The sequence below is a fragment of the Cavia porcellus genome, unplaced genomic scaffold, assembly GCF_034190915.1.
Source record: "Cavia porcellus strain 051 isolate PalLab524CR breed Dunkin Hartley unplaced genomic scaffold, mCavPor4.1 scaffold_5, whole genome shotgun sequence".
NCBI lineage: Eukaryota > Metazoa > Chordata > Mammalia > Rodentia > Caviidae > Cavia > Cavia porcellus.
This window is the reverse complement of record NW_026947488.1, coordinates 24329486-24342804: the sequence shown is the minus strand read 5'-3', so window position 1 is coordinate 24342804 and position 13319 is coordinate 24329486. Positions and strand designations below refer to the sequence as shown.

The 13319-nt window shown below is 39.8% G+C and overlaps 1 protein-coding gene across 3 annotated transcripts in view; it reads left to right on the top strand.

Moving 5' to 3' along the window:
* Rpn2 (ribophorin II) overlaps nt 1–13319 on the top strand; it is a 72748-nt gene that overhangs the window by 50642 nt on the left and 8787 nt on the right. For all 3 annotated transcript variants that reach the window (XM_003467640.5, XM_005002763.4, XM_063248378.1), the window contains exons 10-13: nt 5171–5262; nt 7520–7634; nt 10583–10777; nt 11951–12037. In XM_003467640.5, coding sequence (XP_003467688.1) covers nt 5171–5262; nt 7520–7634; nt 10583–10777; nt 11951–12037 — 489 coding nt within the window. The remainder of the gene's footprint in view (nt 1–5170; nt 5263–7519; nt 7635–10582; nt 10778–11950; nt 12038–13319) is intronic.

The window sequence follows — 13319 nt, the reverse complement described above, 5'->3', positions numbered from 1 at the left end:
GTTTTTCTTTTCCCAGAGTTGTTTGGGTGGACTCTGTATATTGGGTGATATTTGTAATACAAAAAATACTATAATAATACAAATACAATGTAATACAAAATATAATATAATAAAATATAAATAATAAATATAAAATAATAATAAATTATATAATAAATATAAAATATAATAATACAAATACAATGTAATACAAAAAATACTATAAAGACATCAGTATGTGACCCACAATCTCAGTGTTCAGATAATATCTATATTTTTTAAAATTGGGTAAATATGCATGTAGTTAAAATTTTTTCAAAGTACAAACCTAGGCATGGTGGTACATCCCTGTTAATCCCAATTGCTGAGGAGATAGAGGCAGGAGGATCACAAATTCAAGGCTAGCCTAGGCAACTTAGCGAAACCTTATCACAAAACAAACTTTTAAAAAGACTGGAGAGGACTAGGTCTATCTGGCAAGTACAAGGTCATGAGTTCAATTTCTGGTAATTCCAAAAATTAAAAAAAAAGAACTGAGGAATGTAGCTTAGTGGTAATCTTTGTCTAGTGTGTATAAGAATTGGATTCAATTCCTGGCACTCCTGGGAGAAATTTTTTAAAAAGGGAGGGAGGGGGCTGGGGATTTAGCTCAGCGGCTTAAGCGCCTGTCTGGCAAGCATGAGGTTGTGAGTTCAATCCCTGGTACCAAAAAAAAAAAAAGGAAGAGAATAAAAAAGGAATGTAAATAATAGTGATTTAATGTATATTTCTTTCTTATATACACAGAAGGATCTTTTGCAAGGCAGGAGCTTATGCCGCTGAGCTAAATCCCCAACCCCCAAAGGATCTTTTGGTAAAAAAAAAAAAAAAAAAAAAAAAAAAGGCTATATTCTTTGCTTTTGTCACAAAGTAGAGGATAGCTGTACCCTTGAAGATCTAGTAACTTGAAGGTCACACCATAACCCACCTCACACACTCCTGTAATAATTTACCCTGTTGTCTAGACTTAATGACAGATAGTGATGCCAAATATAATTCTGCTACTAGAGTGACTGTGTAATTGAAAGTAGGAGGTAATAGCTCCGTATCTATCCATAGACATTTACATTATCCTCTTTAATTACTTTACAATAATTCACCGTGTGCATGTACTATTATTTATCTAGCTAGTTGCCTGTTTATGTCTCTTTAGGTGGGATGATAGTGTCAAGATCACATTTACAAATTCAATGAGTGAGTCCTTAATAGAATGATTCATAGAAATGAAGAGGGAGTTATCTGGTTAATGTTGATAAAGAATGCAGTGTCTCTAACCTGCACACACATTTTTACAGCATGGAGCATTACTGATTCCTTGCTTCTCCCAGAACTGCCTAAGGTCTGAATCACCTCTTATCTTCTTCTGCCGTGGGATGTTTCCCATTCTCCAGTCCGAGGCACCCCTAGACAAACTTGGGTCATGGTTTTTTGTCTTGCACTTTCACTTTCACAGCACTTATGTCCCTCCTTAGAGTAGCCGCATATTGTAACTATGGTTTGGACTTGGACAGGAAGGGTGTATTATCATCTGTGTATCCCCTGCACCAAGGTGCTCTTCCTCTGATAGGAAGATACAGGGGAAATGGTCTTTGTGGGTATCTCTTTTAAAAGCTAGTAGCCCAGGCAAAGCTCTTTGGCCGCTGCTTTGTTTCTGCCTTTCACTCCTCTGTCTTCAGATGAAGTTGCTGTGAATACTCCTCTTGGCTAAGCTGCATATAATACTTGCTCTGCTTCTGAGCCCTGTGAGATGGGGTCTATATTTAGAGAGCTCCGAGAGCCAAAATAGAGGCTCCTAGCCTCCCTCCTAGGATGTCTGTTCCACCCAGGGGCCATCCCTTCCTCCATTGCATCATCACTGAGTTGCCTAGGCTTCATGACAAGCAGTGATGCTAAATATCATTTTGCCTATAGGTGGCTGAATATTCAAAAGTAGATGTTAAAAACCTTAACCTATTACCAATTTCTGGTAATAAATCCTATCTATCTATCTATCTATCTATCTATCTATCTATACTTTATACATATAAGTATATCCTTTATATATAAAAATATATATGTGTATATATTTAAACCAAATCCAAACACCCTATTCAACCTAACAATTGAGGCTTTGTCATGAAACAGTTATCATGGAGGTGAGAGAAGGCTATTAAAAAGAATTACCTGGTAGCTATCTTTATCCCTTGTTAATTTTTCTTCTTTGTCCTTGATTTGAGGCCGTCACACCTTGATATGTGACACTTTGGAAAGTGCTGAAGTTCTGTCCTTTCACTATTTGCCCAGCCTTTTATCTCTGTTCTTTGATTTTGACTTAGACTTTAAACCAGTGAATTTGATAAGGATTTCCTTAAGTATTACACTCAAACCAATCAGATATTTGGAAGGCTCAAAAATATGTTTGTTCATAAGTACCTTGCGTAATTTGCACATTCAAACTTAGATTTTAACTCAAAAATCTCCCCATAAATAGACTTTTAGCATATTCTTTGTCTTCTTTTTGGATGTTTTTATTTCAGTTTATTTTTTTAGTTTCTTATTTATTGGTGTTAGGCAGCTCCTTTTTGAGGAAGTATTTATAAAGGAAATACAGAATGTAAAAGCTGTTAAGAATCAAGATGGACTGGTTTATGCTTACAACAAACTAAATGCAGTGCTTAAAGCAATTAAAAAGTTGGGCTTGTGGCACATGCCTGTAATCTCAGCAGTCTCAGAGGCTGAGGCAGGAGGGTGGCAAGTTTGAACCCACTCAATGACTTAGCAAGGCTTTGTCTCAGAATAAAAAAGTAAGTGCCTGGTGAGTCAGTTGGATGCTCTGCTTCATGTTCTTCTTCCTCCTAGACTGACGGAGCGAGGTGCTCTGCATATTGTCTGTGTCTACACCAGAAGAAAAGAGGGAATCTCACAGGAACTCTAACCACTTAAAAGTGACAGTCTACTTCAGGACACATTTCATTGTCCAAAGCAAGCCATGTGGCTGTACCTTACTTGAGCAGAGAGACGGGATTAGAATTCTGTCACTGGCATGAAAGGCATATAAGCATTTGGTAAACTGTGCAGATAATTACCATAGCTTCTTAGTTGTAGTACTTAGGTCTTAGTTGTACTACTCTTTCATGCAGGTTAATGGTGGCATAGTAAAGTGCCTGAACACATAGAATTTGAGTGCCTGAGCTTGAATACTGGCTCTGTCATTTACTAGCTGTCTAAACCATTTTTTTTTTTTTAAAGAGGAACCAAGGAAAATAAAACAGAATAAAATCAATCAAAATAAACCAGAATAAGTGATACAGGACTTCCAAACCTTTTGAAATCAACAGTAGTTACCACAGTACCTTTGTGTCTTCAAAATAGCTACAGATACCACTTTTGGACATATTAAAAATTGAACAGAACAGAATAGAATAGAAACAATAAAAACAAAACAATGAATAGAATAAAGAACCTCAAAACAAGCCAGTAGTAAATACTTAGTGGCTTCCGTAACATGTCTTGTTATCTTTCAAATAACTGCTTATGCCATCAGAGTTAACATAAACAAAACAAAAGAGAATAAACCCCAACTCCAAAGAAAAAACAATGAAAATGATATGGTTTTGGGGTGAAGATCTCCTCCTGTAGAACATGGTTCTCTCCCTCCGCAGTCCACAAATGGCGCTGACTCACAGAGACAGGCTTGGTTCTGGCTCTCTGCAGGCTGACAGCAGCCCACGCTTGGCGCTGGATCCAGGCGGCTAGAACAAAAGTTCTAAAACTCTTGGTGTTTCTCTATTGATAGGGGCATCTTTTGCTCTAGCTGTCTAATCTTGAGCAAGCAGTATACTCTATTTAATTTCCCACTTGAAATAACACTACTTTACAGTATTGTTGTGAAAATTAAATGAGATCATCTTTACAAAGCCAGTACTTTCCACAGAGTAAGCACTCATTGAATCTTTGTTTTTCTTTCTTTCTTTTTTTCTTTATTGGATCTTTTTGAGACAAGAGTTTCACTATGCAGTTCAGCCTGGCCTTGAACTCACTTTGTAGCCCAGACTAGCCTTGCAAGCAGTGACCTCCCACCTCAGCCTCCTAAGTGCTGGGAGTACAGGTGGGCACCACTATGCTTGGCTACTTGTTGAATCTTAGTTGTCATTAGAATCAAGTGCTTACATAAGTTAAAAAACTCATGTGTGTATATATCATATTGTCTCCCTAGTATAAAAAAAAAACTGAAAGTAAATAAGATCCAAAATGTACATAGATATTGTGAAAATAAAAGGGAGAGAAAGTGCTCAAAAGGAAGAACAGGGATAGGGAAAAGGAGAAAAGAAAGAAGGGGAAATATTATATGTATATATGTATTATGTATGTGTGTGTGTGTATGTACATATGTATATAGATACATATATGTGTATATATAATCTGCAGATAGATAACTGTACTGCTAATCTCTGGTCATCAAAGAGAACAGTTTGTTCTTCTTTTAATGTCTAAATGTTGTAATCTGAACAAATACTTTTAAGATAACAATATGCAGTATTAAACTAGTGTTAATTTCCTATTCTTTTGAATTCTGTATCCTTTTTATCCTTTTTTTTTTGTTTTTAAAAATAAAAAAAAAACAAAAGAATTGAGCACTTAATGATTTCAGTTACTTAAAAATTACTGCTTTAGCATATGCCTGTGATTCTAGCACTTAGGAGGTAGGAGGATCACTGCTACTTCAAAGACAGCCTGAACAACATAACAAAACCCTGTCTAAAATAAAAAGGAAGTTACTACTTCAGAGTTTCCTCCTTTATTTTATGTATTTATTTATTTTTTGGTACGAGGGATCAAACTCACGACCTCATGCTTGCCAGACAGGTGCTTATGCTGCTGAGCTAAATCCCCAGCCCTCTCCCCTTTATTTTAAAAGATCATGAAAAGGTGCATCCTAACATCTATCTATCTCAGGATGAGATATGGATAGGACTGCCTTGCTGAGTCAGTTTTACTGTGGCCTTTGAAAGCATCTATCCAGATCCTACCACCAAAAGAAAAAATAGGACTTCTTTCTTAGGATTTTTAATACTTTAAACATTTCTTAAGAGTAGAAAACTTGAGATATACATGTTAATTCTTTGTGTACCCACTAGTTGACTTAGCATTTGTCTTCTGTATTTTACTGTAGCTCAGAGTGAAGATCTCCACTGAAGTTGGCATCACAAATGTCGATCTGTCTACTGTGGATAAGGATCAGAGTATTGCACCCAAAACTACCCGGTAGGTGAGAGGCCATGTGGGCTTTGGGTTCCCATCTCCAAAGTAAGAAGAACATGCCTTGGCACTGTGCCCCTCCAGGTGGGATCTGTGCCTGCATTCTGGAGACTGTATTTCCTATGGTGCTGCTCTTGTCATTCTACTTGGCATCTGAGCAGATTTGGGGATTATTTTCCCTGATGTTCACTCCAGGAATGAACTGGTTACTGTTAATCCACAATGAGTTACGGGGCTTATTTTTAGGGTATAATTATGTCCTGAGTTGACTATGTCACTAAACATATTGTTTAAGTTAGATGACATTTTTTTAAATAATGACTTCCCGAGTGGAAAAGCAGTATATTAATTTACATTTTGGCACAGTTCCCTTGTTGTACATAGTCGCGTATTTAATACCAGTAGCTTCATGGTAACTGTTTCTGGTCTGTGGTAAATCTGAAGTCAGTTGGAAGCCTCCTAGGTTCTTAGAATTAAGGAGACAAACACCTAGCACTAAGGCTACCTTTCACTTTCCCAAGTCCATGGAAGGTGTTCCCGAGTTGTAGTACTTGTTCTTGTTTACCTCAGACACAGCCAAAGGTGACCATGAATAGCTGGTCAGAATGCTGTAGGGTACCCATTTGCAGAAAAGAACAAGGTGCTTAACTAGATCTCAATACAGTTCTTATCCTAATTTTATTTAACTGGTGTGGTGGTAGACCTGATAGGAGGTGAACACGGAAGACCATTTTGAAAGTCAGGAACCTTTTAAGTTATGTTTCTCTCTGGGGGTTGGTTATCATTGTTGGTGATATTGGAGAGAAAAGCATTGTTTGAGGATTCGCTGAAGTATTGTCTGTGAGAGTGCCTTCCACCATTAATAAAATGAAAAGTTGGTCTTTATTCATGAGTAAATTTAAAGCCACAGTATTAAGTGTAGAGTATAAATACGAAATAAAGCCAGATGTGAGCTCTGTAACCATTTGGCTTATTTACCCCCTGGCCATCTTCTCTGAAAGTCCCAGGAGTTTGCTATGACAAAAAAATTTTCCTCTTCCAGTCTTCATTTTGAGAAAAACGACTTTTTAAAACCCAATTTCAGGGCAGTGAAAATTGAAGCAGTGTCCAGGGAAAAAAAATGCAGCATTAAAAAAAAAAAAAAAAAAAAAAGACAAAAAGCTTAGGGTTGTTTTTTTTGAACTCTGTGTTCCTTCCTCCCCCATCTCTTAGCCTTATGCACATAATTCTGCCAGCGTCAATCCATGAGTATTTCCCCTGCAAGCTCTGCCAGCCCAGCTCTCAGCCTGCTGCTGTGCCTGCAGAGGTACGCGTGAGCTCTAATGGCTTGGTTGAGTTGAGACCTTAGTCCTCGAAGTGAAATCCCAGATGTGCAGGTATCTGCACAGAGCATTTCCTCAGACCCTGATGAAAGCTTTCTGAGTCTTGGCTTGGGGGCTGAGGGTCAAGCTCCATGATACAGTACTTGCCTGATGTGCTCAAGGTTCTAGGTTCATTTCCCAGCAGCTCAAAGAAATAAAACAAACAACAGAAAAAAACCCACTTCTTAATTTCTGGCTTTATCAATTCACTTTTGATGCTATGTACCAGGAATTGAACTTGGGTCCTCACGCTTGCCAGGCAGGCACTGTGCTACTAAACTACATCCCCATCCCTATCAATCCACCTTGACCCCAGGCTACAGACATTTCTCTGTGTTTGCTCACCACAGAAGTAGGATGTTGAGAGAGGATTCACCCCCCCAAAGAAAGTAATAAGCACTAAGGAGTAATAAAATCCAAGATGTGTAAATTTTGTTGTAAAAAAGAGAGGGAAAAAAAAAAAAAAAAAGAAAAAGAGCTTTAACGGATATAACAGCAAGTGTGTTTGGGGGTGTTAAATAGCTGACTTTATCAATGTTTTTGGAACATTGAACACAGCTGTTTGCAGTCTCCCTATTTGAATGTCCACCTTGTGTTCTTTGATACTGTGATTTGAGGAACTGTTTTCAAGAAAATAGTGTGTAATCTACTAGCAGGTAATTTCTTACTGTTATGGTTTTTTGTTTTGTTTTGTTTTGTTTTGCTTTGTAGTTCTGTATTGCGTGTACCCTTATGCCGCTTTGGTTTGTTTTGTGTTTTTCTCTTTTTCCTCTTAAATAAAAAAAAATAAAAAAAAAAAGAGAGAGAGAGGATTCAGCATTCAAATGAAGAATGTGTGTCTTGCCTGTTCTCAAAGATAAGCAGATCCTGTGTAATGACAGTCTGTGTAATGTCTCTTTCAGGGTAACCTACCCAGCCAAAGCCAAGGGCACATTCATCGCAGACAGCCACCAGAACTTCGCCTTGTTCTTCCAGCTGGTGGATGTGAACACTGGTGCTGAACTTACCCCTCACCAGGTCAGGAAGAAGCCAGTCAGTTCTCTTGGCTGGAAACATGAATGCACGCTAGAGTAATGATTTGGTTTAACATGAACAAGAGGAAATGCCTCATTCCTGCTTTCAGTTCTTGACTCGAAGCCCTGCCAGCCCATATGATGCTCTCACCCTCTTGTTCTGGGTATAACTGTACACCTGGGCTTCATGCTTTTTTTAAAGGATGAGCTGGTATTGAGAAGATGTGTTTAGGGCAGATGAGCTCTTAATTGAAATGTTTTAAATTTGCAATGTAAAGAAAAAGGAAAAAGAATAAAATTCCAAAAAAGAAAAAGAAAGCCTAAGCAGAGGACCTAAATTTTGTTCTTCTGTTTTTTGAGACAGGCTCTTGCTTGTGTAGTTCAAGCTGGCCTTGAATTCGCAGGAATCCTCCTGTTTCTGCTTTCCAACTACTGGCATCACAGGCTTATGCACCATGCCTGGCTCGCCAGATCATTTTGTTGTTTTTGTTGTTGTTATGGCCAGCAGATTTTTTATTATGGGGGTCTGAAGAATAGCCCTTTTATACTGTATCTATTGTGATTTTTTTTGTTTTTTTCCTGGTACCAGGAATCAAACTCAGGACCTTGTGCTTGCTGGACAGAGCTTATGCCACTGAGCTATATCCTTGGCAATACTGTGTATACTTTGCATAATAAAAACAGTGCATTTTTTTATATACATAAAGTAGTAATTATCATTTTAAAGGTTTTCAACCATGCAGCCTTTTCTCAAGGGACCTAAAATGGCACCTTGTCCTCATATCTCCCCTACCTCCTGTCTCTAGCATCTTAATTTGAGAAAAACTACTCTTGGTCCTATGGCATGTGTGGTTAGGTGTGGTATAAAGGAAACTGTTGTTAAGTACGTCAGCTGCTTACAGTTAAGAAAGAATGAGGGAGCTCACAGCTTGGTTTATGGCTCTATACTGATGCTTAGCTGGAACCAGCAGAGTTGTGTCTAGCCTGCAGCAGCAGCAGAGCAGACCATTACAGTGAATGGAATTTTACGCAAAGCTTCTTGTTTCTGTTTCTTGTGGCTGTAGCTGCTGTACCTGGGCTCCTGTGCTCCTGCCCTTAGGGCCACAGTCCTGGTACCTTTCTGCTCCTTTCCTCTTCACCCTCAAACTCCAGGGTCTTTTACAGTTCCCCCTCTTTCTAGGCATCTTGATCAGGGCACTTAGCCATGGCTGGCTGATCTTTAAGCACTTCTTATGATTTTCCAGTTCTCTTCCAGAATGACATTTGGCAACCAAATAATGCAAGGGAGGAATAATGTGAAGGGACAAAATTTGAAGGCTGGATTGGTAGGCTTAGGGTTAGGGCAGGGAGAATAGGTGAGGAAACATAACTTTAACTGAACACTTGTTTCCTCCCAGTTCTGTTTTGGAATCCATGGCATGGAATCCAGATAAAGATAGCACCTTGCAGATGAGCTTGGCAGCTACTTGCACTTAACTGAAAAGATCAGGCGTCTATACTTGTAAGCCCTGTTCCTAAGACTAATCATTGTAGTCAGGATGGTTCATATATCTGGGTTTCTTTTCCTAGGTAGGTGGTTATTCTTTGTTGCCCAAGTGTAATTAACAAATGAGATTTCAACTTTTTCTGTGGACCCAGCACTGAGTGACCATGGCAACTCATTTAATGTTTGTGTTTTATGATCTATAATTAGAGCTAACTTACCTGCCTTGTTGAATCTTTATTTTCAAACACTTCCAAGAAAAGCTGAATGGATATTAAGCTTTGCTGTACGATGAGTGACCTCCATTCATATACTTGATTCTTTTCACAGTTCTGGTCACAAACTGTTAGATGAAATCAAATCAAATTCCATGGTTAGGTTCAGTGTTAACCTTATGGGTAAATTTGATTCGGTTCTCATCCAATTTGGTCTGTGACCAGAATCACAGAGAGAATTGAGTTCATGAACCAAAGTACCACTGTAGTTGTAAAGCAGAAAAACATGGGGTTTTTTTGTGCCAATGAGATGGAGCTTTAAGTGATTAAACTTAGTATCATTTTACTGAGAATATTACTAGCAACTGTTGGTTGACTAGCTAGTATATCCCAGCCCTGTTACATGCTTTGTATTCATTATTACAAATCCTTACAGAGATATACCACATCAGAAGTTAACCTGCCTGCTTTAAAGATGAAGAAGCAGGCTAACAGGCAGTAGAGCCTGCTTTGTCTGTCTTCAGAGCTGGGGCCGTCTCTGTGACATCAGGCTGCTCTGCTCAGTTAGAACTCTGCTGGTATCGACACTCAAGCCTCCTCTACTAAATGTTTAGCTGGAGGCACTAGGAAATTGAAAATGGTCCTTTTACAGTTCCAGCTCATTTCCCTTCTTTTCACCCTCTAGTGAAGAAGTTAATTGGGCAGCAAAGTGGCCAAAAGGCTGGCAGGAAGAAGAAACTGCAGCAGTAGCAAAGGGTTTAAATCATCCACAAACTGGGTACTGGGCATTTAGTCCCCAAAAAACTGGCTGGATCCCTAAATTAAATTTCTTTCCTTCCATCAGCACAAATTGTCTCTGAGCTAGGTTGAGATGGCCATTGCTTCCACTCTCTGGGGTGCTCTGGCAGATTCCAGAGCTCTGATGAAAGAACTGACAGTCTACTGCCTTGTTGATTTGACATTGGGCCCACAGGGAGGTTGTTGATGTTGATAATGCTGCTGCTGCTATTGTTGTTTTGAGATGCTGGGGACTGAAATCAGGGCCTTCAAACTGAGCTACATTTGCAGCCTTTTTTGATTTTTTTTTTTTTTTTAAATTTTGCTAAGTCATGCTTAGTTGCCCAAGATGGGGTCAAACTTGTCACCCTCCTGCCTCAGCCTCCCAGAATGCTGGGACTATAGGTGTACACAACATACTCAACACACAGACTTTCGAAATGATCAGATGAAAAGTTGTATTTTTGTTCCACTTAGACATTTGTCCGACTGCATAATCAGAAGACTGGCCAAGAAGTGGTGTTTGTTGCTGAGCCGGACAACAAGAATGTATACAAATTTGAATTGGACACCTCTGAAAGAAAGATTGAATTTGACTCAGCCTCAGGCACCTACACTCTCTACTTAATCATTGGAGATGCCACTCTGAAGAACCCAATCCTCTGGAATGTGGTATGTGTCTGAGTGCACCTGACCCAGATGAGGGTGGCTGTGCCATTGTCACACACAGCTCATTTCCCAGCCCCAGGACTTTTCTTCACCTAGTCTTGCCTGTGCCTCTCACAGGCAGCAAAGGAACACTGTGAGGCAGGGCACTGTGTCTGCTCTGTAGGTAGTTTTAGGCTTATGCAGGTAGCTTATTGCATGGTAGGTGTTTAGTATCGACTGAATAAATGAAATGTAAATTTACCCTCGTGAGTTTTGGTAATCTGTGAATTCCTTTCAGTGTTATCCTAGGAAGAGGATTTTATTACAGTAGGATTATAAAGAATGCTTAGATGTAAAAGGTTCTAGCCGTTGAGCTGTGGTATAGCTTCCTGGAAGGAATAAGATTTGAATTTTCATGATAGTTCAGGATGGCATATGATAGTGAGTTTTAGGGTTACAAAATGTTATTACACCGAGAACCACTTCTGTGCTTTTCACCTAGAGATTTCACTTTGGCTTAGTGTAGTGATAACTTCTTGAAAGACATGACTTAGAGTTAGGAGTTAAAGAAAGGCAGGGGCTCTGTCAGGCTGTTATCTGGGGGCTGTGGGATATCTCTGGCGAGCAGTGCTGAGAACTTCAATATGCTTCTGGGGAAATGTCAGTGGTTCTGTCTTTCAGAGCCCCTGGACCCGGTGGAGAGCGGCAGAGGGTGCAGTTGGAGGGTGTCAGAGGCCAGATTGCAGTCTTGTCAGGGGTCAGTCACTTTGCAGGACGGGAGGCAGATGCATTTCCTTGTGTTCATGGTTCCCTTTCTTCTCCTGGACTTTGGGCTACTTTTGTACAAGAGCATATTTTCATTTCTTTCTTTTCTTATTGCATGTCCAAGGGACACCAAGCAGTTTCTGATTACAGCTGAAACAACCAGTGTACCAGCTGGGATTTTTGTATTATGCAGCTCTATGGGGCTTTTTCTATCATACTAGTAGAAAATTGGAACTCTTGCTCCAAAAGCCTTTTCAACAAGTGCTTGTTTTGTTCTTGAAATCTGTACTATCTCGATTTGTCAAATAATGGATCAGAAGTGATTGGGCTGCCTGGAGTGTTTTCCAATTTGTCATGGATGGGATTTAGAGAGTCATCTTGCTAAGGTGTTCCCTTGCCCCCATCCTCCTAAAGACTGTTCTTATATTTTAGGCTGATGTGGTCATCAAGTTCCCAGAAGAAGAAGCTCCCTCAACTGTCTTGTCCCAGAACCTTTTCACCCCGAAACAGGAAATTCAGGTATATCCAAATTGGGGATATATCTGGGTATGTCTCACTGGGCATAGCATAGTGAAAAAAGCAACAAACCCCTGGGCTGTAGCTCTGGTCCTTCTTTAACCTATTTATTTTATTGTTTGAGCCTTACCACTCTGTGAATTAGGTAGAAAAATAGTAATTCTTCCTGGAGCTGGACAGACAGGTTTGGAGAGCTGGTGCAAATTCCCAGAGAGCAGAATTGGTGATAAAGTCAGAGTCTACCTTTTCTGACATGAAGGGGCTCAGACCTCAGATCACTGCTCCACAGCCATAAGCTTTAGCTTTTGTCCTCTTTCCTCCTGCATGAATTAGCTAGCTCACTTGGGGGGACAAAACTTCACGCCCGTAGGCAAGTTCTTTATCTCTACCAGGGCTCCTTTTCCTTACAGCACAAAAATCAACAAACCCTGTCCATCACAGCTCAGAGGAGTGTTGTAAGGAACAAAAGGATAATAAGGAAAGAAAGGCTTGCAGACCTGTAAGGAGACTGAGGCAGAAGGATTATAAGTTTGAGGCCAGCCTGGGCTACATAGCAAGACTTTATATCTTGTCTCAGAAAAGATAAAGGAAGGAAGAAAGGGCTTGGGAATGTTTCTAGGAACCTTTGCAAAATAAATGTTAAACAGTTTGGGTACTAGGTAAGGAAGCTAACTAAAGTAGATCCACTCAGTGGACTGTTTTGCAGTCATGAAACATGGTCAAGCTGTAGAAATGTGGAAACCTATGTATCACTTTGTGTGAAATGTTAAAAGCAGAGTACTTACTCTCACTTAACTGTTTTAACATGTTCATAATGAGGCCATACTCATACGTCTCACTGCTGGGCAGCTCTGAATCACCAGTGGTTCAAGTTGGCAGAAATGTTTTACAAGTCCAAGGGCTGAGAGGGTAGAGTAATAGAATTCTTTCTGAAACTCCTCTCCATGTTGATGCAGCACTGGGCAAGAATACACAGTGCAGAGCCAGTTATGGTTGAGCATGTCTCTAATCCCAGCATTCACTAAAGCCAGCCTGAACTACATAGCAAACCTGTCTGACAAAACAATAAAAGAGAATATGCAGTGCAGCTAGCTGATAGGAGGAATGCCACTGGTGAGGGAGGTGCCGGCTGGTCTGGAGAGAGGAGTAAATAGGTGGCAGCAGCTGCTACAGATCATTTAGACACATCTTCATGCCAATGGCAGCAAAGAGGAGATGAGGTGAAAATTTAGCAATAGGAGCCTCAGGTGGGCCATCCTTCTCACAGAGTTGAGTTGACTAGGCA